The sequence below is a fragment of the Dipodomys merriami genome, unplaced genomic scaffold, assembly GCF_024711535.1.
Source record: "Dipodomys merriami isolate MVZ:Mamm:240054 unplaced genomic scaffold, mDipMer1.0.p SCAF_8, whole genome shotgun sequence".
Lineage (NCBI taxonomy): Eukaryota > Metazoa > Chordata > Mammalia > Rodentia > Heteromyidae > Dipodomys > Dipodomys merriami.
The window spans coordinates 26,619,668-26,645,171 of NW_027206401.1; the positions used below are offsets into that span (position 1 = coordinate 26,619,668).

Here is a 25,504-nt window from a genome sequence, read left to right on the forward strand (position 1 = left end):
CACCTTTTCTTCCTACCGGCGGTGGCCGTGGTGGGATCTCCATCTGGGGGGCACAACCCCAGGACGCCCCTCTGTTCGGGGTGGCGGGTGTCCTCCGTGCTGGACCTCAATCGTCCCGCCATTCTGCTTCCATTCCAGTTTCAGCAACAGGGTAGCGTGATGCCTCACGTCGCGATTCTTTTCCCGCTCGCCGCCCTGGGCAGAGCGGCAGGCGGGCGGCTGGGGACCCAGGCGGCGAACAAAGGCGGCGGCGGGGAGCCGCGGGGCGCGGGGCGCAGGAGGGCGCGCGCGCGGCGGGGGCTGGCGCGCGTCTCGGGCGGCAGGCGGCGGCGGCGGCGGCGGGGGCGCGCTGGAGCCCGCATTCCTCCGAAGCGCCCGGAGCCCGCGGGGCGACGTCACCGCAGGCTCCGCCCCCCCCGTCCCTCCCCGAGCAAAGTAACTCTTGACTAACAGGAGCAGCCACGGCCGAGCATGGAGAGCTGCCGCCGCGGCGGGCTGGGGACGCAGGAGACGCTTTCGCCCCCGAGGTAGTTTGGCGACCGCCCAGAAGGCCATCGTCCGGGCGCGGGGTGAGCGGGCGCAGACTCCACACGCTCACCCCACGGCGGCTGCGGGGAGGGGGGGTCTTCCTGGCACCTCGCTGGTGGATTTCGCCGAGAGCCTCTCCCCCCCCCCCCTCCCGGGGCAGCTCTTTACAAAGCTGCTTGAAACTTCTTCTAAACTCGCCATGGATTCGGCGGCGCCGGCGCTGCCCGCTTTTGTGGCGCTGGTGCTCCTCTCCCCGTGGCCTCTCCTGGGGTCAGCCCAAGGCCAGTTCTCCGCAGGTGAGTGGCTGGGGGTGCGGGGGGGGGGCGGGTAGCCTGTGTGTGTGTGTGTGTGTGTGAGAGAGAGAGAGAGAGAGTGGAGAGGTGTGCGGAGCCCGGACCACCATCCCCAGCCGCCAGCTCCTCTGGCGGGTCCAGAACCAGGAGAAGGGGAGGCTGTGGAGGCGGAGGGGTGCCGGGGTCTAGAAAGAGATGTCCTCGGAGTTTGCGCCAGGTGGGACGCGGGGCACTGGGCTGGCGCCACTTGGCGCAGGTAACTTTCCTCTTGGCGACCCATTGTTTCTCTCGGAGTCTCGTGCGGGATACAGGGCTTCACCTCTGGGCTGAAGTGCAGGGACGTTTTCCTTGGGCGCACTGGTGGAGCCTCGGGGTCCGGCGCCACTGAGAAGGGGGGTGTGGGGGGGGGGGAAGAGAGGAGGGAAAAGTAGTTAGGAGTGCGGGTTACTCTGTGCCTGGTGGTGCGGGCTTGTGGCTCCTGGCTGCCCTCCCCCCCCCGAGTGTTCAAAAATTAAACACACACACACAATTCCCGAGGAACCTTTGTCAGGAGTGTGCAGCCGCGAAGGGACGGAACTGGGCGCGCTTTGCCAGGTGCTTTTTGTCCGGGGGAAATCACCTCCGCGGTCAGACTATTGTCCGACGACTTCCCCGTCGTCCCTCCTCCCCACCAACCCCAAGCCTTGGGTCGCTCCTGGCCCAGCTCTACGGGCCGGGACTGCTTGGAGACCGTTGCATGCGTCTCTTGGCGGAGTCTTTTAAGATGTTTTGCAATGCCATCGTAAGGATCCGTGCCGAGCGATCGTGGGCCGGGAGCTCGGGGCGCTCAATCCGCAAAGCCTGACCCGCATGCGGGAGACCCGCATGTCCCACGAAGCCATCACCGAGCTGGCTCCGCACCTCTCCTGGGGCCCGCCAGGGGCTAGAATGACCACTGCCGGCCGGGAGAACCCTTTATAACACGGAGAGGAGGCGGTGTTCCTTTCGTTTGAGCGCTTAGTAAAGCCACTCTAGGAACTCCGGGAGCCCTACTTGCCCTCTTGGGGGGCAGGGGGGTGGCTGGTCCTGGGGTCCCTTCCAGTTTTGTTCCTTGGAGCCTTTCTAAGCCTCTCCTGCGGGGGGGGGGGGGCGGTTCTGAAGTTTCACCCGGTGAACGCTGGGGAGCGGGCACCCGGTCACCAATTTGCTTCCTTCCCGGTCCCGATAACTTTTCCAGCCAAACCACCCCGGCTCAGCTTGGCTGGCGGGTTGACTGAGCAGATGGCAGCGCAGAGGTGGCCAAGAGGTGACAGAGAAGACGGGAAACGCCACAGCCACACGCCTGGCTCAGCCCGCCGGGTGTGCAGAAAGAACTTACTTTGTGGTTGACAGTGTCTTTGTGGAGACTGCCCGATTTCCTGGGAATAAACTCACCCTGTTGTTTTCCCGGGCAGTTGTGTCTTTTCTTTCGCTCTCCCCTCCCCCATTCAGAACTCCAGAGGAATTAGCCCTCAGATTCGGGTGGCAGCTTGTGTCATCCACTTAGGCAGAGACGATGAAATGGCAGCAGGCAGAGGAAAGGCTATGTGTGGAGATGATGTGTGTCACAGCTCTCTGCGCAATGTTTTAATTTAATTCTCTTTGGATTGAACATTACTGCATGCATCTCTGACATACTTACCCGTTAGTATTGGAACCAGGCTTGATGTAACTCATTATATGCAGCAAGTGGGAGTGGGGATCGATTTTTGCAGTGTTTGTAATGGCACAAAGAGCCTGCGCTTGAAAAGGCGTGTAGTTTGTTAATTGAAAGTTTGAACGGTACCAGTTGCATGATTAAACTTACATGTATTCAGCAGCCGCAGCTATTAGTATCTCAACAGCTGATGGATATATTTTCTATAGTAAAGGAACTTTTTTTTTTCTTTCTTGGGCATTACTTACCCTTTAATGAACAAGGGAATATATTTCTTCTATCCCAATGTACTGATGGGCCTTCTGATACCTGGAGTTTTGTTATCTCAAATAACAATTGTACTCATGCACATCTAGTTCTAAATGATTTTGTTTTCTAAATATGCCTGGCTTTTCTCCTTAGTGACTTTATATTGTATTTATTTAGTAGGCTGTGAAGTCCTAATAATTATAATACAGGGTTGTCCATAAAAATTGCCACTCAGTATATATATATATATATGTATATATATAAACACATATATCTATACATTTATATATATGCACACACATATATGCTCAGAGATGGGTGTCTTTTATTCTCAGGTTTAAAAGTCAGATTGTAGACTCTATAGTCTTAAAAGTTCAATCTCTAATTATTTCCATGTTCTGGTTAATCATAAATCATATGAAATTGTACTGTCATCAAATCCTGTCAGTCAGAATTGTTGAAGGACATAGACTACAGATGAATTAGAGATGATATTTTAAATGATGAACTTTTTGAAAAATTCACATAAGCATGTTTTAAAAAGCTAAAATTCTTTTCCAAATTTGGTTCTAAGTTATTGTTAAATACTTTTAAATCATACTCCTTAAGGCTATTCACAACCTTCTGAAATTATTGTGTGACTCCTAATGTAGTGAGCTTATAAACAATGTGAAAATCAGATAGTTGGGCCTTTGATATATCACATACACATTTTGCCTTTTAAAATCACAATTTAAGACTTTTCATTATTGTGACTTCTTTCTTAGCTTTTGGAGTTAAAAAGTATATAACTCCATGGCAAATTTCTTTAAAACCAGGACCTCCTATAAATTTCAATTTGTATTCTTTCATTTTCAGTCATTCTCTTAAAATCTCTGGTAAAACTGAGTCATAGAAATTCAGAAGATGTTAGAGTACAGTATATGTATTGGGTTGTGGGACTATTGCCTCCTGATATCATCCTGTAAGAGAGTGTTTTCTGGAAGAACTCAGGTGACCTACAAAACCAGTCTCAGGAGAGATGACTTGGAAACTCGGCTTTCCCATCTATAAAATGAAGATAATAATACCTGTCCCGATCATTCCAGGTAGTTTTTATGAGGATGAGGCAACATAGTTTATGTGAGCCACCACTGTCAATTGTAAAGCATTATGCAGCTGTCTGGTGTGTAATCATCATACATTAAGGTAGCTAAAGTACCTTAGTTTCAGTGTTTACTGTCCCCAAAGTCTTGGAACGCTCTATTTAGTGATAGTGTTGGCTGTTTAGAATGTGTATGTGTGTGTGTGTGTGTGTGTGTGTGTGTGTGTGTGTGTTTCACTAGCCTTTTTCTCTCTTCGTTCTTTCTTTTTATTTGTTTGTTTATTTGTTTGGGATGCCAGTCCTGGGGCTTGAATTCAGGGCCTGCACGTTGTCTCTGAGCCTTTTTGCTCAATGCTAGCTAGTGCTCTACCGTGTAAGTCAGCTCCACTTCCAGCTTTTTGGTGGTTAATTACAGACAAGAGTGTCACAGACTTTCCTTCCGGAGTGTCATTGAATTAGGATCTTTAGATCTCAGCCATAGCCATACTGATTATAGCCATAATCAGTATCCACTGATGTCTGTCTAGTCACTCATGTATAAAACAAATATCTTAGATTGTCGTAGACCAGTGTACAACAGTGACAGCACAGTGATTAAGTTATCCTTGAAACAAATTCATTCTTTATCGTCTGTAGATCTTTACATGCGTTAAACTCATGGACAAGCTAGTATCAATATTCCCAGCATTCAGATTAGAGGAAAAATAATGCTTTTAAACATTTTTTTAAGCTGTTAGTTGAACTGTTGGCTTAGCTTTTCCATCTCAGTGTAGAGAATAACATGCAGCTTTTAGATGCAGTCTTCCCTGTGACCTAGAGAGGGACTATTGTCTCTTTAGTATGATGTGAGACAGAAAATGCAGCTGAGGATCCTGGCTGTGCTTCCTGGAATGTCACACTGGTAATCCCTTAGGACCTTGCAACCCATCTATCTAAGTAGTGCCACTTGTGTCTGACTTCATATTGTCCCCAAGACAAAACTGTTTTCACTTATACTTATTATTTACGAGGAAAGCACATTCTAGCCAGCTTGTGTTGAGGATTGCTTTTTAGTTTGCTAGTTTTGAATGGTCACTGTCTTAATGCATTTGGTGCCTTAGTAATGACCACAACTTATAATCACTAGTGATGAGAGGTAAATGGGCATTTCTGGGCTTTTTTTCTCTTACTTGTCCCCTTCTATCTGAATGGTGACTTTCCTAGATTTCGAGATGCCATTTTTTGTGTCTGGCCTGCCCAGACGGGAAGAGGTAGGTTTGGCTGCTATTTGGGTATTGGCATGTACGCTGCTGACAGCTCCTCTCTTTGTGTTTATAAATGAGAATATAAAAAATAAATCAATCCCTCTGCCATTCCAGTCTTCTTCCACACTCCCTCCCACTCATTTCTAGCAACAACCAAGCTCTATGTACATATACACAAAGTGGCAATCTTTTGGCTTTCACCAAAATATTCTTGGGGGTAGGGCAGGACCATCTTGGATTTTCTGCCTCTTCCTACTCTCTAGCCCTAGCCCAGAGCTGACCTGAAGCCTTATTTTATTATTACTTAACAGGTAATAACTCATATATGAGGTTTGACCTGATGTCTTGATATAACATTGATGTGTCCTTTATTTAAAACTGGAAATAGGACTGATTGATTCTCACTGACAAAAACTAATGCCCCCTCTCCCACCAAACATCATATGTCTAGCAATGATGCTTAAATACATTCATATTTATTAAGTTCATGTGATATAATGCCAGATAGAGCAAGTGTTTTGAGCCCTACTATTTTTGAAGTACATTTTTCTAGTTCTACTAAGGGTGATATTAAGGCCAGTGTAAATCATGTTGAAGGTGGACCTGTGTGGACCATTTCTTCCACTAGCTCTTCCTAGAGGAAGAGGAATGCAGGAAGATTGAGAGCAGAAAACCAAGAGAGCTTACAGATTGTTTTTTTCAGACAAAAGGAAACACAGAGAGAGAGAAAGAGAGAGAGAGAGAGAGAGAGAGAGAGAGAGAGAGAGAGAGAGAGAGAGAGAGAGAGAGTAATTTTCAAGAGAGGGAAAACTGTCCTATTTTTTACTTGTTTATTTGAATCAGCCTTTGCCTTTGTTCAAATAGATTTCATTTCTTATTCAGTCAATGGAAAAATTTCCCTCTGTGTATTCCTATCAGACTTTACCCTTTGATCATATGTATCTTGGTTTGTGTTCCTTTATTAAATCGTGTTTCTCTGCCTAAAGAGGTTATAATTACTTGTGAACATGACTTTAAAAAATAATCAAAATTCCCGCTGTTTGTAGTAGTTTCTGAAAAATTGTTTAAGAAATATCAAATCATGAGATATTTCAAGTAGTATTTAACAATAAAGCATGAAATATCAGTCAGGCTTCAATTGAAGCCAAAAGCAAATTGCATAGCCATGAAATAATTATTTAATGTCACAGGATGTGTATTTGTTGTATTTATCTGTTTCTGGATGAAAAAAGAGTGAGATTTTTGTTCCCTTTTGTATATGGGAATAGAAACTTTGAACACCAGGTTCCCTGATATTTTTGTGATGTTACGTACAACTGTGCTTTGGGAATTTTTTTAAAGGATTATTACTTTGGAATATTTACAGTACAAAGTTTGAGGTAATCTGCAAACTTTAAACTTCATCTCAGTACAAATAAATGTCTTAAAAAATCAAAGTTACACATAAGAAGTGTTTCTTGAAGGTTCTGTTATAAAGTTTTTCTGTATATATTCTTGTTTGAATTCTTTGGATTTGCTAGTATTTTGGTAATAACATTTTAATAATTTAAAAACTTGGTTTTGTGATAATGTTTTAGATTTTTGAGGTTCTGGGAAGACATTAGGTCTGGGATGTGAGGATTGTATTGATTCTGTGGTGGAACTTTGCCATTTTCCCACTTAACTCTGGTTGAAGTGTTTTTTTTTTTTTTGAGGGGAGGGGAACTTTCTGTTTTATCTGTTGATAATCTATAAACATTATCAGTGGCTTATTTTGTCACTTACATTTGCTTTAAGAGCCAATTAAGTAATCCTAGATGACATGATTCCTGCATTGTGGAGCTCTGTTTGCAGAACAGTGATGAATCGGGCAATGCTGGTTAGTTCCTTCTCCAGATGTCATGCTAAGAGTTGCTTTAATAAGAGGACTCAGAAATAAAGCCGCATGAAATAATGTATAGTTCAGATACTGTGGGCACTGATTTTGTTTGGAAAGCTGTAAGTATGTGTAGCTTAGCAATGATAGTAATTCACTGTACAAAGTTCAGGTTACAAAGATGCTGAACACATTTTGGGATAACACAAAACTCCATGCTTATTTTCTCTGTTTCATAGATGAAGAAATGGTAGTGAAGATTAAATGAACTAGACCTTTTATCCTATCCTCTCTGATCCATCTTTTTTTCAGGAAAAAGCAATCAATTACCCTCTAGATTGTTGTCTATTTTGTATAAAACTTTCCCAGTTCATCCTGCATTGGGTTAGGCTGACTCTCTAGCCTGCTAACCCAGCCAGAGGAATTCTCTTGTTCCTAGTTAGACAATGGGGTAAATCCACCAGCAACTTTAGTGTGAGGCAAGACTGGTCACAGTCTTGTTGTGATTTGTTTTAGGACATTCAGACTCATCAAGAGTGGAGAAGACATTCTACAGTCCTTACTACACACCTAATCTCTGATGGCTAATTGTTTCACAGTCAAGCTATTCTGGCACTGCAAGGTTCTCTAGGGTTTTGCTACTTAAATTGTCCACCGACTAGTAGCATCAGTGACACCTGAGAACATGGGCTGATCAAGCTACCATATGACCTACTGAATCAGAATCCCTACTTTAATAAGGCTAGGTGACTTTCTTATAATGTTTAACTTTGAGAAATAGTACAGGAAGACAAAGAAAGCTTGGATTAAAAAGAATCTCACGTGCGCTTCTTAAAGGACTCAAAGACTATAGTGAAAGGATTAATTATAAGATGAAGCAATTCTTCTGGATTTATAATCTTATCAGTATTTACTGGATTATAATTTACCATCCCAGACACATCAAAACAATAATGCCACCCACTTTTGTTTTAAAGAATGCTCAGATAAATTTGAAAGGAATAGATTCACAGGAAAAAATAAGAATAAATAGTTTTAGTTATGAGTGTTTTGATTAGAATTTTTAGCGGCAAATATACTGAGGAACTAAAAATACCAAGTGCATTTCATTTTACTTAATGCAATTTAGTTCAGGAAATAGTATTCCCTCTGACATTATTAGTGGTAGTGTCTTCATAATTTTCTTTTTTTTCTTTCCAAGTGTAATTTAAGATCTTTGTAATAAGGAGCTCATTTATAGGACAGTCAAATTTAATGAATGGGAGTTAGTAGGTAGACTGCATTAAATTTCACAAGCATTCTTTTTACTATGCTTTATGCTTATATTTAAGAACAGAGATTTTTGTCAGTTTCCTCAAGAGAAAAATTATGATGTAATAGACAGTGTATACTAGTCTTGTCAAAGCACAATTTTGCTTGCATTTTATAGCTTGCTTTAGCGTTCTTTCAGAAAATGAATTTTCCCAGAAGACCTAATTGCCTTCTTATTAATGAGCCTGGAAGTGGGTTTTTTTTTTGTTATTCATTTACTATTCTAAATGTGTCTACTTGTGCTTGGTGTTTCAACAGTGAAGTCTCTGATTAAATCACAACTGGTATATTTGTTTTTGCCTTTCACTAGTCATTCAGAAAGTGCTGGTATAATGACATGGTTATAGCAGAGACTAATGAAAAGAAAATAGAAATTAATGTAGCCATGGTAGTTGGTAATATAGTGTTTTAGAAACTAGACTCTGGGATAAGAGATAGTAGCTGTTCTTGTTTTTTTTTTAATGTTCTTTAAAAATTTTATTTATTTATTTATTTATATTGTGAAAATACTGTACAGAGGAGTTACATGGGCAAGATAAGGAGTACATTTCTTAACAAGCATTGTTGCCTCCTCTTTGTTTCCCCTTCCCATCCCTTCCCATACTCCCCCCTCCCCAACCCGATTCTCCCGCCCCCCCACCAAAGTTGTAAAGTTCGTTTTTCAACATAAGGACTTGTGCATCTCATTGTTGCAATGGGTCCACCTGTATCCCTAGTTAAATGACTTGTTTTTTCCTTTCCCCTCCACAAATTATACCAATATCAAATACAATGAAAGCATGGGTTATACTGTGGGGGAGGGACATACAAAGCAACATAGAAATCATCTTGTAAATATGTTAGAAACAATTTGCATGAAAGGAAAAAAATACATTTGAATACTTATCTTGGGGTTCTTCCCCTAACATCAACTTGTCTGACCTTTTCTGGTTGACTCAGACAGACATATACTAGTTATTGCAAATAAGGGAAACCATGGGACCTATGTTTCTTTGGGCTTGGCTTACTTCACTTAATATAATTTTTTCCAAGTCTTTCCATTTCCTAACAAATGAGGCAATGTCATTCTTCCTAATGGAGGCATAGAATTTCATTGTGTATATATAACACATTTTCTTGATCCATTCATCTACTGAGGGACATCTGGGTTGGTTCCATATCGTAGCTATGGTAAATAATGCTGCAATAAACATAGTTGTGCTGGTAGTTTTACTATGGTCTTGTTTGTGATCATTTGGGTAAATGCCCAAAAGTGGGATTGCTGGGTCATAGGGGAGCTCTATGTAGAGTCTTTTGAGGAACCTCCATACTGCTTTCCAAAGTGGTTGGACAAGTTTACACTCCCACCAACAATGCAGTAAGGTTCCCTTCTATCCACATCCCCTCCAGCATCTGTTGTTATTAGAGTTCTTGATTATAGCCATTCTAACTGGAGTGAGGTGGTATCTGTCTCCATGTTGTGTTGATTTGCATTTCTTTTATGGCTAGAGAGGTTGAACATTTCTTCATGTGTCTATTGGCCATCCTTCTTTCCTCTTCAGAAAAGTTTCTCTTTAAGTCTTTAGCCCACTTATTTGTTTCTTTGAAGATTTGTTTTTGGGGATTTAATTTTTTAAGTTCCCGGTATATTTTAGATATGAGACTCTTGTCTTTTTTAATGTTCTTAAGGGAAAATTTTCTTAGCCTACATTGTCAGAGCCACAAAACATGTAGCTGTTGGATTAATTGTAAAGCAATATGACTTCTGTGTTTCCTTAAAGACTTCAGTGTTTCAAGGAAGCAGTCTTATTGGAGACAGATTACTGAGAAGAGAACTAGAGATGAGAGCTCCCTGCAAGCCATTTTTGTCTATCATCAAGATTTTAGACTTCAAATGTTCTGACCAGTTACATTTTTCTAATTTTGCCTCAAATTCTGAGCTTGTCTCTTTTTTCTACTATTCTACTTTTATTCTTGTCAGCAAGAATTAGGTTCTTTTATTCCCTCACATATTGGCGAAGAGAGATTTTTTCCCCCCAGAGCATGACAGAAACAAGAATAGGAGCTGGCACTTACTGAAAGCCTCTGTCTGACCCACCAGGACCTGTAGTCAACACTTTATATATTTCCAAGTCTTTACAATAAACAGGTTTAGAGAGTGTGAGCTCTTGCCCTAAGTGGCTGTGTGAAGGACTGGGTGAACCAAGTTATTGAATGTAGACACATGTTCAGTACTGTACATTCAATAATAATAATTGTATATATAGTGATTATACATTTTCTTGGTTGCATATAAGTAGAAAATGCAACTCTGTTTGGTGGCAAGAATTTATTGTCTCTCAAGACAATTTAAGTCCAACTTAAATTAGAAGTCTGCAGGACTGCACTGGGATACAGTCTCCCTCTGCCTGCTCAATTTGGGTCTGAGTGGCTGTATATGGAGGCAAAATCACCAAGGCATCTCCCACCACCCAAGTTCAGGGAAGTGTGAACTTACTTGTTGGTTGTACCTTCAAACCATTCCTGATGTTCACTGAGATTGAGCCAGTGGATCATTCATCCTACTAGTGTACCAAAAGCTATGACCAAGGGAAAATTACTTGAAGACTTAGTTCAGGGTTCTGGGTTCAAGACTAGATTCCTCTCAGGTTATTTATGGACCAGTTAGGGACCTATGATGCCCTCCAAATGATCTGTTTTGCACAGAGGAGTGGGAAGTAGATTCTGGAAAGGCAAGTGGAGTGTGTGTGTGTGATGCAATTCAGCTGGACTTGAGCAGTAAAAAGGAGGTGGTGCAGCCTGTTGCTGGTGGCTCAGACTGTAATCCTAGCTACTTAGAAGGCTGAGGTCTGAGGATGGCAGTTGAAAGCCAACCAGGGCAGGTACATTGACTGTCAAAAAAAAAAAAAAAAGAATATGGGAGCATTTTGTGGGGTGTGTGTGTGTGTGTGTGTGTGTGTGTGTGTATGTGTGTGTGTGTGTGTGTGTGTGATAATAATCCTTCTGAGAAGAAGAAAAAAGTTGGAGGGGAAAAGTCAGTGGGATTCTATTGGATTGGATGGCAATACCCAGAGAAAAATGTGGCTGTCTAAGCTTCAGTTTCTAGGGAGGAAAGGATGGAGGAGCAAGAGAACAAAGATATTTGTGATTGAATGAAATTTTATTTTTATGCTTTTTCTATCTTTAAGTTCTACTTTAAAGCAAATTTGCTTTTATTTTTGTTACTCTATTCTCTAACTCAGTATTAAATAAACCCAACATTAAATTAATGATTCCTTCATTTGACATATGATTCAAATGTTCCTGAAGAATCTGAGCTCAATCTCAAGATTTCAATATAGGGAGGGGAAAGTATTGTATACACACATGCACACACATACATTTACACCGATATAGATGTACATAAATACATATGCATATATAATTTTGCTTAATGATAATTTACATAAGGGATATTTAAGAACTTCTAGAATTATTTTGGTTTGTGTCTAGAATTTTTAAACACTGTTTCCATACACAAACTTGGCTTAATGATGAGCTTTGATTACAGTAATAGTATGTGTATGAATGAAAGAGACCATTTTAGATAACTGCCTGATGTTCAGGTATCCTTAAAAGATTTACTTGTGTATATATGTGCATATATTTATTTTTAAGTACAGGCAGAAGGATAGCTCATCTGTGCTATATTATCTTGAATAAAGAGAAATAGAGGAGAAATAAAATGTACTGTTTGGAAACCAATGTTAAAAACCACAAGAGGTGAATTTGTGTATAATTTTGATCTTCTAAAATCTGCTATCTAACTATAATGCTTATCTGAGCAATGTGGGGATTAGGAAGTTGAAATATCTGGGGTATTGCATAATGAACAAAATGTAGGGAAGTAACAGCTGGATTGGAGCAGATTGTTCCTTATCATCCTTTATCTAAACTCATATTTAAATACTTAGAGAATATAGGAGCTGAAGGAGATGTGAGGGGTCCTGAATCAGAGAAGGCCAAAGACTTTGGAGATCTGTGTAGGAGGCTGTTTCAGACCATACAACACAGAGCCTATAACAAGGAAAGACCTGGGTTCCAGACTTAGCACTGTCACTTGGCTGTAATCTTTCCTGTTTGATTCTTCATTTACTTGTAACTAGCATGGATATATTGCAACGAAGGTTGATTTTAAAGTGTTTTCCGGTTATCTTTTTAAGGTAAAATGTATACTATGTGTGAAAGTTCCTCTGTAGTTATATACATCCATACTATGTATTTATTTTTGTAGTAATATAAATAAAGTGATATATTTTGTAGTGTTTTTTTTGTTGAAAGCCCCAAAAAGAATATAAGCTGAGGAATGAGAATGAAGAAAAGAGATGTTTTATATATGTCAAAGTTATGCATCACATATCCCAGTATTGAAGGAACTAGTACAATGTTTGTATGAGTCTTATAAACAATGAGTAATTCTATCACAAGTGTAGTCCTCTTCAATTCATATATATACATATATGTACGTACATGTATATGTATATGCTGCCATATAGCATTTAAATTTTGTCTTTACATATCCTTGAGACGCTACACCCAAAATAGCAAAAGATTACCAAAGAAGTATGCAATGCTTGCTATCAAGATAGTAAAATTCCAGTAAGTGGAATTTCCCAAAAGTTGAGTAATCTGAGGTGTAAACAAAGTCAGGTGGAGGAGAAAAAAATTGTTTCCTTGAAGCTCATGTCAGTAAAATGCTGGAGGTAGAACTGGGAAGTGATAGCATCATAGGATGCAGTATGTATACATGTACACTCACTCACTGGACATCCATATGCAAAATCCGTTTGGCTGTAGATTCAGGCTTGCTGCAACCTTACCCTGTTTGAACTGTCTTTGCTCCCTGGACTCTGTCGGTTCTCCTCTCTACTGCTGTTTTCATGGAACTCATTGTCCTGAGTGGTAGGCAGCCACTAGGAAGAGGGAGGCCAGAGACCAGCAGAGAGACCTGCAGGGACTACTGAGGTACACTGGTGCTCCCCTCTTACTTCTCCAGCCAGCTCCTGTATCTCAGGAGCAGAACAAATTCACATCTTGACACTTTGGTCATTCATTATGAGGAAGATAAGAATATTTACATTGTAACTCCACCTACTGTTTTACCAGAAAATGGAGACTTTTGCATTTCTGCGTTAAAAGAGAATTCTGGAGAGAAGTAATGTTTTCTAAGTAGAATTAAAATCGCCAAATTTTGTGGTCCCTTCAAACTTGCAAAAACTTGAACAAATCTTAGAAAATTTGGTTTACTTAAGTCATGGCCACAGTAGGCAGCCACATGCTGATTTTCATTCAGATGATATAGCACAATATGGAAGTGCAGCGTGAATGGGGCCTGCCTGCCAGGGTCTCTCATTCTCTTGTTTTCTGATCATGATACTTCCATGTAGTTCTGACTTTTTTGTTGTTGTTGTTGGTCGTGGGACTTGAACTCTGGGCCTGGGAGCTGCCCCTGAGCTCTTTAGCTTAAGGTGAGCGCTCTACCACTTGAACCATAGCACCACTTCCAGTGTTCTGGTAGTTAATAGGAGGTAAGTGTCTCACAGACTTTCCTGCTAGGGCTGGCTGGCTTTGAACCATGATCCTCAGCTAGCACACCCTCCTGAGTAGCTAGGATTACAACGTGAGCCACCAGTGCCTGGCTTGTAGTTTTGACTTTTGACAAATTTGGGTAAGGAATGTATACCTTTTCAGGGTATACATTTTGAAGAATCTTGATTTTAAATGCCTGGCACATTAATGAAATTCATTCGCATTAGCTATTATTATTGCCATCATTATTACTGGACTAAATTAACTAATGTTTGCAGAATATCTAATCTCATGCTGCTATCTTTTCAAACCTCTAACTGCATTATCTTTTACTTTAAAATAAAACCAGCAGAGAGTAGATAATAGGATACCTGAAATAAATTAGCTCAATATGCTAACGAAGAACACAGGTAGCACTGTGAAGAATATTATTCATTGTTTAGGAAAACAAGAGACAAACTTACACCAATTTTTAAAGCTCAAAATCTGAGGATGAATGAATGACAACAGTAACAACAAACAACAACAAAAATCAGCACTATGGACAATTAAAAACAAACCTCAAATAGTAGCTGCGTGTGTGTGTGTGTGTGTGTGTGTGTGTGTGTGTGTGTGTGTGTGTTAGAGAGAGAGAGAGAGAGAGAGAGAGAGAGAGAGAGAGAGAGAGAGAGAGAGAGAGGCATTAATTTTTAGGTGTAAGACTAGTTGCAAAATGTACTTTAAACTTTCTTTTCCCTTGGCTGTATTGGGAATTGAATTTAGGGCTCTGCCATGCTTTCAGTTCTGTTTGGGTTCTTGCACTTTTCCTGGGCTGGCCTGGAACCAGAAGGATCCTCTCCCCTCTGCCTTCCCAGCAGCTTGGGTTATAGGTCTGGACCACCCTCGGCGGTTCACTTAATTTCTTAAGCAGTGGAGAAGATAGGAAGTTTTAGGCATACATTAAATTATCCTGTGAAGAGGGTGAGGGTCAGAGAAAATATGAAAAACATAGTTTGGGAATCTGATTAAAGAGACAACTGGCAAGAAAGTGGAGGAGTAAAATCTGTACTACTTCAAGCATGGTCTGCCCAATGAGATTAGAGTCCTGTCTAGGAGCAGCAATCAGATTTAGAAAGGAGGTGGATTAGTAAGTAAAAATGTAACATCTCCATAACATATAAGCATATCTTTTGCTAGGGATTATAGAGTGATAAAGAGTTGTTTCCATTTGAAACATGAACTAAGCAAATGTACACTAGCATTTAAAACATCTATTTACTCCTGAATGCTTACATTTTTGTTTTTGTTTTTGAAGACTCCATGGGGATTTAATCTTCTTTAGTTCATGGAGTAATGAGGCAGTTTCAAAGCTGTTTACTCTAAAACCTTTTTAAGCCACTGTCCACTAACTACTTTTTAAAGCCATTTTTAGTCTTGCATATGCTGTTAAGGTCTGGCCACACTCTTTGATCATTATTAGCCTTTTTGCAGAGTTGTTCTGTGGCAAGTCAATGTAGAGGAAACCCTCTGTCAACTTCTACAAGGTTTTATGTTCTACTCAATTTGTATCTCTTATACTCTTTCACTTTTTGTTTAAGTAGTATCTTTTCTAGCTTTAATTGAAACAATGTTCACTTTTTCCTTGCCTTTTACTTTGCTCTCCAGATATTTGCAGTGTTCAGTTATCTTTCTTACCAAAGCAGCACTTTGCACTGCAGGCTTCAGAGTCACTCAAGAAATGGTCTTAACATTTTTCAGCGCTACTGTAACAGTGCAACTTGGGGCTTTCACTGCAGCCTCCTGGTGCACTCTGTGAACACAGTGGTAGATGTCTTCCTTAGCCCCCTCCCCATCTAAAAAGCTTGTCTTCAGGTTCTGGTAAGTTGCTTTAGGTGTTGTCATTATTTGACCAGCATCACTGACTTAGTAAAAATGATCATACTGTAAGAAAACAAAGTGAGCAGCTTTCCATATAACTGTCTCCACAATACCTAAACCATACTGAATCAGAAAAGAAGTAACTGCCAATGGGAGATTGGCTATGGAGTGAAAAATCACACAGTAGCAGTATACTCATGTAGAACAAAATCCATGAGAAACTAATTTCTATCAGTATGACTGAGGCTTAGCAGGAGGGCTTTGGGGAAACTCACAGCCAAAAGATCTAGAAGGACCCAATTGCTGCACGGGCTTGGTCTTAGTCAAAGTATTAGTGTGTTTTATGCTTAGGGTTATCATCAGCAGTGAAGATTCAAGCGCGAGCTTTGAGTGCCATGTACATCTTTACTTTAGGTCAGAGGAACTGCTCAGTAGTCTTTTGGATTTCCCTTAATTATTCACTTGAGATCTTTCCTAGTGTCTCAGCAGTTTCTTCAAAGTGAGTCAGCACAGCATGGGGTACCAGTACACTATCCACCCCTAGACTCATTAACAACTATCTGAGAAACTTTACCAATTACCAGAATGTTTAAAAGAAAATGCATGTGATCCTGTTAAGAATGTCTCCAGTTGCTTTCAGTGTATTAGTTAAGTGAAGAGTACGGAAGCTAGGTCAGGATGTCATGTTAGTACTAATGCCTGGCTAGCACTGAGCTTTCTTCTAAGGTATATACTCCTTTTGTTGTCACCTCCTCTATTGTTGGAGTTATAGTTACCTCAAACATTGTCTTTTATGGAACAGTGACAGAAAGGATATATCTTTCCTGTACATTATGGCAATAGATTTGAACTTGTGACAGGCTGTTGCAAGTTCAGCCTGTCATAAGTTCCTTTGGAGCTTGTTAAACCAAGTGATACTATCCTAAATCATTAGCACCTTTTTGTTACAACACCTTGTTGGGGACAGGGATCATTGACTTGTTGCATTCATGTGATCAATTACAGTCCTTGTTAGTTGGGTTGGTAAACCAGTAGCCTCTTCATTCAACAGAATGTGCATGGTAGAGCTGTCTTCTTTCCTTTGTGTTGGTCTACATAAATTTACCAAGTAGTACATCCATATCCCCTATGTGCAAACAAGTGTGTGTGGCAGCACAGAGGTGAAGAAGATGAAATGGTTTGCCACCCATGTCTCTGCCTGGAAGGATATCACAGACTAAGACTATTTGGAGGATCTAAAAAATAAATAATTACAATTCAGAGTAGGGACTGAGACTGTGATTGATATCAGGACATGGAGCGAGGGAACTGTTAGGTTTTTAAAAGGAGGTAGCCGAGTAAGAACAGCAGCACTCACGTGGTATTCAGGTAAGGGGTAGGTTTATTAAGTAGACCTGCTGGGACCAGGCAAGGTTGGCACTCCATGCGGCTGGGAAAGGCCTAGGAAAGAGAGAGCTGGGAAAGAGAGGAAAGAGAGAGGAAAGAGCTAGAAAAGAGCAGAGAGAGAGCAGAGAGAGCTAGAAAAGAACAGAGAGAGCATCTGGGCCTGGGCTAGGCCTTATGTAGGGTATGGCGGAGAAAGGTGTGGCCACATCAAATTCAGATGTGACCTCAGTGGATGTAGATCTGACCTCTTCCAGGTGTCCCAGTTGCCTAGGTAATGCAGGTACTGGGTGGAGACTTTGCTGCGAGGAGGGTGGAGTCTGCTCGCCGTCCAGGAGTGGACCTTACAGGAACCATATTCAATCCTAGGATAACTTACTCAATCATTTCTGGGTCAGGAGGCTATCAACTAGAACATTCCCTAAGAAGGGGCACACAATTCACAGGGGAAACTGAGGCAGCACTGATAGTATTTAACAGCCAACTACTAAAAATATTCAGGCTTTTGCTGTGACCAGTATCTGGACTGGTAACAGCCACCATGGTCAATTTCAGACTTCACTGGACAGATACTGGGAAGAATTCTATAGAACTAGCTGTTGTGCAGTACTAACAACACACAGATACAAGTAAATAATCCCAAGAATATGAATAAGATAATTAGGAAATTGTGCAGTTTTTAGTCATTAACCTCTGCTTTTTAATATAATTTATTCAACTAGGGGTTTATATAATTTGATTTTAAGTAATGGCTATAATTAACACTGGTTAACAAAATTCGTGAAAGTTGTAATAAATGATGTCAGGAACGGCTGATAATAGTCTGATTTGCAGTACATGACTCTAATATGCCTTTTAATTTGGATGTGAATGTGATGGGTCCAGTGAGTGAATTGTCTTTAATTACAAAAACGTTTTTCTTAAGCATTTAAAAAATCATCTTTAAATAGTCATACAAAGGAGTTGCCATATTACACATCAGCTTATAAGTACAATATGTCTTGATCAATACCAACCCTTCAAACATTCTCACCCATACCTCCCCTACCCATCTTTCCTGCCACTCCTCTTAATTTTGTAGGATAATCATTGAATTCTTGACTGTATTCTCTCCATCTTCTCTTCTTTATTTGTCCAGCTTTCTCCTTAACCCCACTCCACCCCTTCCCAGTGTTTTATTTTGCTGAACTCTGACTTTGCTTTTGAAAGGAATTAAACTATTTGAATTCACCTTGAAATCTCCCATATTTCAGTTAATATACCTGTGTACATTTGCATTCCACCCAATGTATTTACTTATAAGTAGAAACCACCAGACTTGTAAAGTTTGCTCTTTCCTGATGAGGGCTGTGTAGTACAATGCTTCCATGATGGACCCTCTGGGGGTTCTGTATCTGGAGGGAAACAGCTATGCTTTTTGGTAAGTGAGGTGTGTTAAATGCATTTTTAACTTAAATTGGAATGTAATCTCCTCGTTAAGCTGAGGAGCTTCTGTATAGGACAAAGTGCTGACTGTCTTCCAGTGATTTATTTTTAGCAGAATGGATTTCTCACTGTTAATTCTCTTAGTATATTTTATATAAAGTCTTTCCCCTCTTATCCTTTATATATGAACAGTTTCCCAAATCTGGAAGCTTTTTGAACTATTCAGTTTAAGACTTGATGGCGCAATAAATATTTCCCAGACTGTAAAATAAAGTGTAGATTTAAATTTTACTTAGTAGTCACTCTTTTTGAAAAAATTAAATGGGACAAGTGACAAATATTTACTCAAAATTAACAAAGGTAAAATACTGGTGGGGCACTGACTGATGCCTATAATCCTAGCTACTCAGGAGGCTGAGATCTGAGGATCCCACTTTGAAGCCAGCCTGGACAAACAAAACTGAGAGACTCATTTCCAATTGATCACCAAAAAGTAGGAAGTTTAGGTGCAGCTCAAGTGGTAGAGCATCAGTCTTGAGTAACAAAAGCTAAGCAAGTGTGCAAAGCCTTGAGTTCAAGACCCATACTGGCATATACTTGTGTGTATACAAGTATACACACACACACACACACACACACACACACACACACACACACACACAAATACTGACTTGGCTGGAATTGTTGTTTTAATTTACCTTTACCTTGGCTAAAAGAAAGAGGCATTTTTTTTTTCAGGTGATAGTCACTGTTGCCTATGAAACTGGTACTGGTAGACTTTGAACTCAATCACTCACCTTTATATATCTAATACTGTAACAATTAATATCCAGAAGGGAGCCTGAATTAGCTAAGCATAATCGTAGATGTATTTATGTTAGGCAGATTATAATTTCACAAAGCTGGAAAGTTTACTAATAGTTGACCACATCCTTAAAATGGGTTAATCTCTAAGTTAGTTAATCATATTCTTCTGCAAGCCAGGATGGCCAATTTTAGAGCATTTGTTTTTGAGAGACAACTTCTTGGTAATTAATTTTTGGGTTTGAGAAGATTTTAAAATACATTTAATCAGCCATCTTTACTAAAATCTGCTACTTAGTATCTAGAAAACCAAAGAACATGGGCTTACAATAATAATAATGCCTTGCATTTGTATTTGAAAATGCCTATTTATATAAATTACCTTATTTGATTCTCTGTACCTTGAACTAATGTGTGGTATTATTATTGCAGTGACTTGCTCTTTGGCTCTTTTAAGTACCAATTGACTACCTGGCTAGGCAAGGGAAGTTTGGATTAAATGTCTTTTGATGTATTTCCCAGACTAAAAATTTACATTTCAATGTTTCAACAGTGGAAGGAACTCCTGTAGAGTACTTTATATAGTCTTTTGTTTCTTGTTTTTGACAACATGTTGTAGTGAATGAAGAAACTATGGTTTTTATTTATATTTACATTTTCTATTTTGGTGTTACTCTTGACAAAACAACAGAAGGCAAATGCACTTTGAATATACCTGTATAAACTCATTATTCATTTGTCTTCAAATAAACCTGAATCTAGATTTTTAAAAGAAAACATTATGCAAATAAAACTTGGTTGTCAAAAAAAGTACATAACCATGGTGATAATCAGTGGAACATCTAAAAAAATTCTGAGTAATATACAAGACTTAAAGGGAAACAATAAAGGTGCAAAAAACAAACACAACTCATCTAGTCTTTTTTTTTTTCTTTTTGCCATGATGATGTGATGATGACTGAACTCAGGGCCTTGTACTTATCAGGCAAGGATACTTCCACTAAGCTAAATCCCTAACCACAAATTCCAAATCCTTAGGTTCTTAAAGTAATTTCTCTGCCATTCTATTTTTGAGGCCCAGAAAACCTGTCATCCACCTATAACTATGTAGGCACCTAATTAGACATTTTATCAAGAAGTATTTTTTTAAATATTTATTTTATGGCCCAGTTCTATGATACAATGATACACATTGTTTATATTTTGAATGATAGCATGACATTGCTTCATTCAGTATACACCTTGAAGGTTTAGAGGTACAGACATGATCATACTTAGACATTTCTCATCATTTAGAGGAAGGAACCATCTCTGGACAGAAGAACATTCATAATCAGTCTCCAGCAGCCCCTTGTCTAGTCTGAGAAAAGCTAGGAGGATATTAGGATGCAAATGAAGTAGGGGAAGGGCTTCTGGCCAAGTGTTGTTTATTGAACTGAGCATCTCCTCCTTGGTTTGAAGGAAGCTGTGTAGTTGGAATAGGCAGGAAAGTTTTGAGTTTCTCCTATGTATCCCTCAAAGAGAGCCAAACCTGAATTCCCTCATCACGAAAAGCTGAGCTTGGGAAGGCTGTTTATTTTGAAACTGGAAACTGGAGGTATTTTGGAAGCGAGGATGCTTGAAATGGAAGCTAGCTGTGCTTTGTCTTTTTAACATCTGGTGGTTAAGATAATGGAATAACTAGAATTTGTGATGATTTATTTGTACTTCCTACACTCATTGTCTCCTGCCTTCCTTCCTTTCTTTTCTTTCTTCTTTTTGTGCCTTTACTGGGGCTTGAATTCAGGGCTTTACCCTCTTACTTGGCTTTTTCTGCTCAAGGTTGGTACTCTACCACTTGAGCCATACTTGTGGCCATACTACAAGCATTTTCCTGGTTCATTGAAAATTAAAATCTCATGGACTTCTCTGCTCAGGACTAGCATCGAATTGGATCCCCAGATCACGTCCTCCTCAGTAGCTAGGACTACAGGCATGGGCTTTTCTCATCTATTTGTACTTCAGGTGTAACCAACATACTCATTCGTATGTATTTTTTTGGTGGTCCTGGGCTTGAACTCTGGGCCTGGGCACTGTCCCTCAGCTCTTCAGCTCAAGGCAAAGGCTCTAGCACTTGAGCCACAGTGCCACTACCAGTTTTCTGCTGGTTTATTGGAGATAAGAGTCTCACAGACTTTCCTTCCTTCCCAGCTGGCTTTGAATAGCAATCCTCAGATCTCAGACTCCTTAGTAGTTAGGCGTGAGCCACCAGCAACCAGCTGTATTTGTGAGAAAAATTCTTTACAGGAAATTTATCAACATGATTTATAAATTTATTGCTATGTAAATACTTACTTACATTTTTTAATAATTCAGATTTTAAAATGACTGATAGTTATTGTAGGTCTGCCTGGGAGAACAACCCCTCCCTCAACTGTTTAACTGAATATCATACATGACTACTTAGATTGAAATAAAACCATTGTCAGGTCTAAATCCAAGGTGGCTTTCAGTTATAGCATTCTACCTCAGTTAGTGAGATTTCTTGCCTTCTTTCTTTTTTCTCTTTCTTTTCTCTCTTTCCTTCTTTCCTTCCTTCCTTCCTTCCTTCCTTCCTTCATTCCTTCCTTCCTTCCTTCCTTCCTTCCTTCTTTCCTTCCTTCTTTCTTTCTTTTCTTTTCTTATGCTGATCATGGGGTTTTGAGCACAGGGCTTGGTTGTTGTCCCTAAGGTTCTTTTGCTCAAGACTAGCTAGCACTCTTCCACTTTAGCCACAGTTCCACTTCTGCATGGTGTGTGTGTGTGTGTGTGTGTGTGTGTGTGTGTGTGTGTGTGTGTGTGTGTGTGTGTGTGTGTGTGATTTATTGGCCATAAGAGTTTTACAGACTTTCTTGCTTGGGTTGGCTTCCATATGTCATCTCAAGTTTCCTGAGTAGCTAGTGTTACAGGTATGAATCAGCTTTGTCTAGTAGTTATGAAGAAAAAACTGATTATGCTAAAAGTTTGGATAAGTGATAACTCACTTAAATTTTGATCCAAACCAGAAAATAATGTCTCATTAACTAAAGGAAAAGAAGTAAGAGTGATGGAGTAAGAAATAAAAGAGAAAAAAATCAGCAAATTCAGTCAAAACAAGAAGGTCAAAATTTTAAAGTGTATTATGACTCTAATTTTGACATTTATTTGATTAAAATATGAAGTTTTGTAGTTATTGATTTGTTTTTTTTGGGTCGGTCGTGGGGCTTGAACTCTGGGCTTGGGCGCTGTCCCTCAGCTCTTCAGCTCAAGGCTAGCGCTCTACCACTTGAGCTACAGCGCCACTTCCAGTTTTCTGGTGGTTTATTGGAGATAGGAGTCTCATGGTCTCTCTTGCCCGGGCTGGCTTTGAACCGCAATCCTCAGATCTCAGCCTCCTGAGTAGCTAGGATTACAGGCGTGAGCCACCAGCGCCCGGCATAGTTATTGATTTTTAAATGAAGATATCAAGTATTTAGAGGAATTTTATTTACATTATTATTATTTTTTTAAATTTAATTTTATTTTATTTGTGAACATACTGTACAGAGGAATTACAATTACGTGGGCAGGATAATGCGTACATTTCTTACCAAGCATTGCAGCCTCCTCCTTTGTTTACCCTTCACATCCCTTCCTACATTATTATTTTTTATATTATAGACAGTCAGGGATAGTGAAGTTAAGTAGATTTCAAAAGTGAGCTTCCTTTAATGCCCTCTGTTTTGTGGCATTATGATGAGTATTCTGCAACTGCTGATGCTTACAACTGTTTTCTTTAAGTTATACCTTAACTGCTAGTATTAGAACATATAATCAGTTCAATTTTGACAATTGCTACAGGATAATTTTGTAAATGATTAACCATGTACTGTTGTATATGTGGGGAATTATCCTTTCTAGGTGTTATCTTTTTTAGTTTATAAGTTACCTTATGTTTGCTTCTATAGGAGTGGAAAGATGTGAAACCTTTCCTCATTCTTCATAAGGGCAGAGCTGTCACTCCCATGAGAAAGAAAGATTAACAGTAGAAACAAATAATCCCTAATTATAATTTTTGATGACATAAAACATTCAGAATGAAGACTCCAAGATTCAAGGAACCTGTCTACTTTTGTAGTTAAATTTGATGAACAGTGAATAATAGAAACAACTGAAGAAAAAGGAAGATCTAATGGTGATAGATTAAGGGGATTCTGTTCAGATTCTTCTTGGCTTCTGGAATGAAATTCTTATAATCTGTTGTTAGACAGGGTAGGTCAGAGAATTTTCTTAGGGCCAGAATGACTGGGGGTAGTGGTGGTGGTCATTAGAGTAACATTTTCAGGCTCTATGACCTTCTGGCAAAAGGAGTTCAAGTTTTGGTGACTCAGCCTTTTGGAGAGGATGAGGGGTGAATGTCATTTGCTCCTGCTGCTTCTAAAGCTTCCAAATGCCCCTGGCATTTGGAATATTCAGCATGGCAAAAGTATGATACATTGGAGTATCATTTTATAAGCCTCATCATTACCTGTAATGTTTCACTGATTCTATACACACCTTGGTTTACTGAGTCTTTTTTGAGTTTACTATAATTCCAAGCACTATGCATCTAATTTGAGTAAGAATTTCTGAGGAACACTATAGTCTTCTTTGTTTATAAAAAAATGTATGATAAAATGAGAATAGAGTTATTCCAAACTCTCATATTGTGTCATTATTAGTTTATTTGTACATGTTGTTTATGATTAATGTTTTTTATAAGTCTATAGACAGTATGAATTGGTATACTTATTTAGAAAAAAATAAATTTTCCAAGGTAGTTTTAACTTTATAGGTTGGACATGTTATTACTTACAATCAAACTGAAGTATGTTACATTATTTTAAAGAATGTTCCTCATATTCTAGGTCCTGACTATGTAAGGACTATACCTGGACCTTGTCTTATGTCCTTGGACACTAGTTAAATGAGTTACTTCATTTGGCTTAATATATTAAAAATGATTATCCTGCAAATATTTATTGAATGCCAGTTGACTACAATATTTTGATAGAAAGGCTATGATACAAAGGCTGTGGAAATTTCCTTTGATCAAGTATATAAAAACTGGAGTATTTTGTTCTTAAGATTTTGTCTCATTCATTTTATTACTGGTCAGGGTTAGTATTCTTCTACTCGGTATCTGCCATCTTTACTGCGTCAAGATTTAGGAAATGTATTTTTTTCCATCGGTCACAGTGCTGGGATCTAAGATGAGGCTTTCTTACATGACATGCCCTTTTCTGAGATTTTGGAGGACACCCTGTGTCAGTCTGTTAAGTACATGTTGAATACTTTTTCTATGGCATGTTTTAGGGATTGAAGATGTGGTCATTTTCCTTGTGAGTTTTTTTAAATCTTGGTCCTTCACAATGATAAGCTGTTAAATAGATATTTTAACATAAGTAATCACAAATTACTAAAGTTACTTAAAGAAAGAGAACACAGGAGAATGTCTCTCAGGGGGATTGCCCTTGTTTCACTGAGAAATCAGGAGTGAGTAGGAATTGTTGCTGTGAAGGAAAACAGCAGAAGACTCTTGAGAAAAGAGTTTAAGTTGTTTGAGGATTGGAGTCTTGGGAAACATAAGAGACACTGTCCTGGGTGTGATGGACCAGAAGCCTATCCACCTCTATGGTGGAGAGGAGACTGATGAGAAGCTTAGTTGAGAGTAGCAAGACTTTCTGGCAGAGGCCAGACCATGCAAATACCATTCAGTCCTTGTGAGGATTTGATTGAGAGGAAAAAAGGCTAGCAGAGTAGAAAAAAGACATGATGTGATATCCATTTTAGTATGATCTGTCTGAGAACAACGTGATAAGTGGCCTGGCAGACTCTGTATTTATTTTAGTGGGAATTGGTAGGATGTTATTACTGTAATCTAAGAGAAGGATAATCAGTAGTGTAGGTAAAGGTAGAGTGGGAAAGAAGTGGTTAGAGAGAAAGGAGTATCTTGAAGGTAAGGGTGATAGGACTTTGGATAGGTTTGTGGACACTGAAGAAAAGGGAAGGATGGGCAAAGGCTCCTGAACTGCTTTGTTCCATAATATTTGTCAAGATTAGGAACGGAAAAGTTGGATTTTTGAGGCCTTTGCTGTAAGAGGATTTGAAAACAAGTTTGTATGTTGCATTTTCCTCTTTTATATAGAGTTCTATTTTAGATGACATCACTATTTTTATTTCTGTCCAAATTACTTCTATTTATGTTATGGCTTAAAGCATGTGTGAAAGTAG

At 39.6% G+C, this 25,504-nt stretch overlaps 1 protein-coding gene and 1 long non-coding RNA gene across 14 annotated transcripts in view; both read left to right on the forward strand.

Moving 5' to 3' along the window:
* Positions 1-450: 450 nt before the first annotated feature.
* The window catches only part of Ptprk (protein tyrosine phosphatase receptor type K), a 502,301-nt gene continuing 477,247 nt past the window's right edge, over positions 451-25,504 (forward strand). For 5 of the 13 annotated variants that reach the window (XM_070010263.1, XM_070010273.1, XM_070010272.1 and 2 more), the window contains exon 1: positions 451-824. In XM_070010263.1, the coding sequence (XP_069866364.1) occupies positions 728-824 (97 nt within the window). In that variant the 5' untranslated portion in view covers positions 451-727. The remainder of the gene's footprint in view (positions 825-25,504) is intronic. The other 8 variants (XM_070010262.1, XM_070010264.1, XM_070010266.1 and 5 more) reach the window with 2 other exon arrangements.
* Positions 922-2,250, forward strand: LOC138819077 (uncharacterized). The gene is made up of 2 exons (XR_011369293.1): positions 922-1,077; positions 2,038-2,250. It is a non-coding gene; the product is annotated as an uncharacterized lncRNA (long non-coding RNA).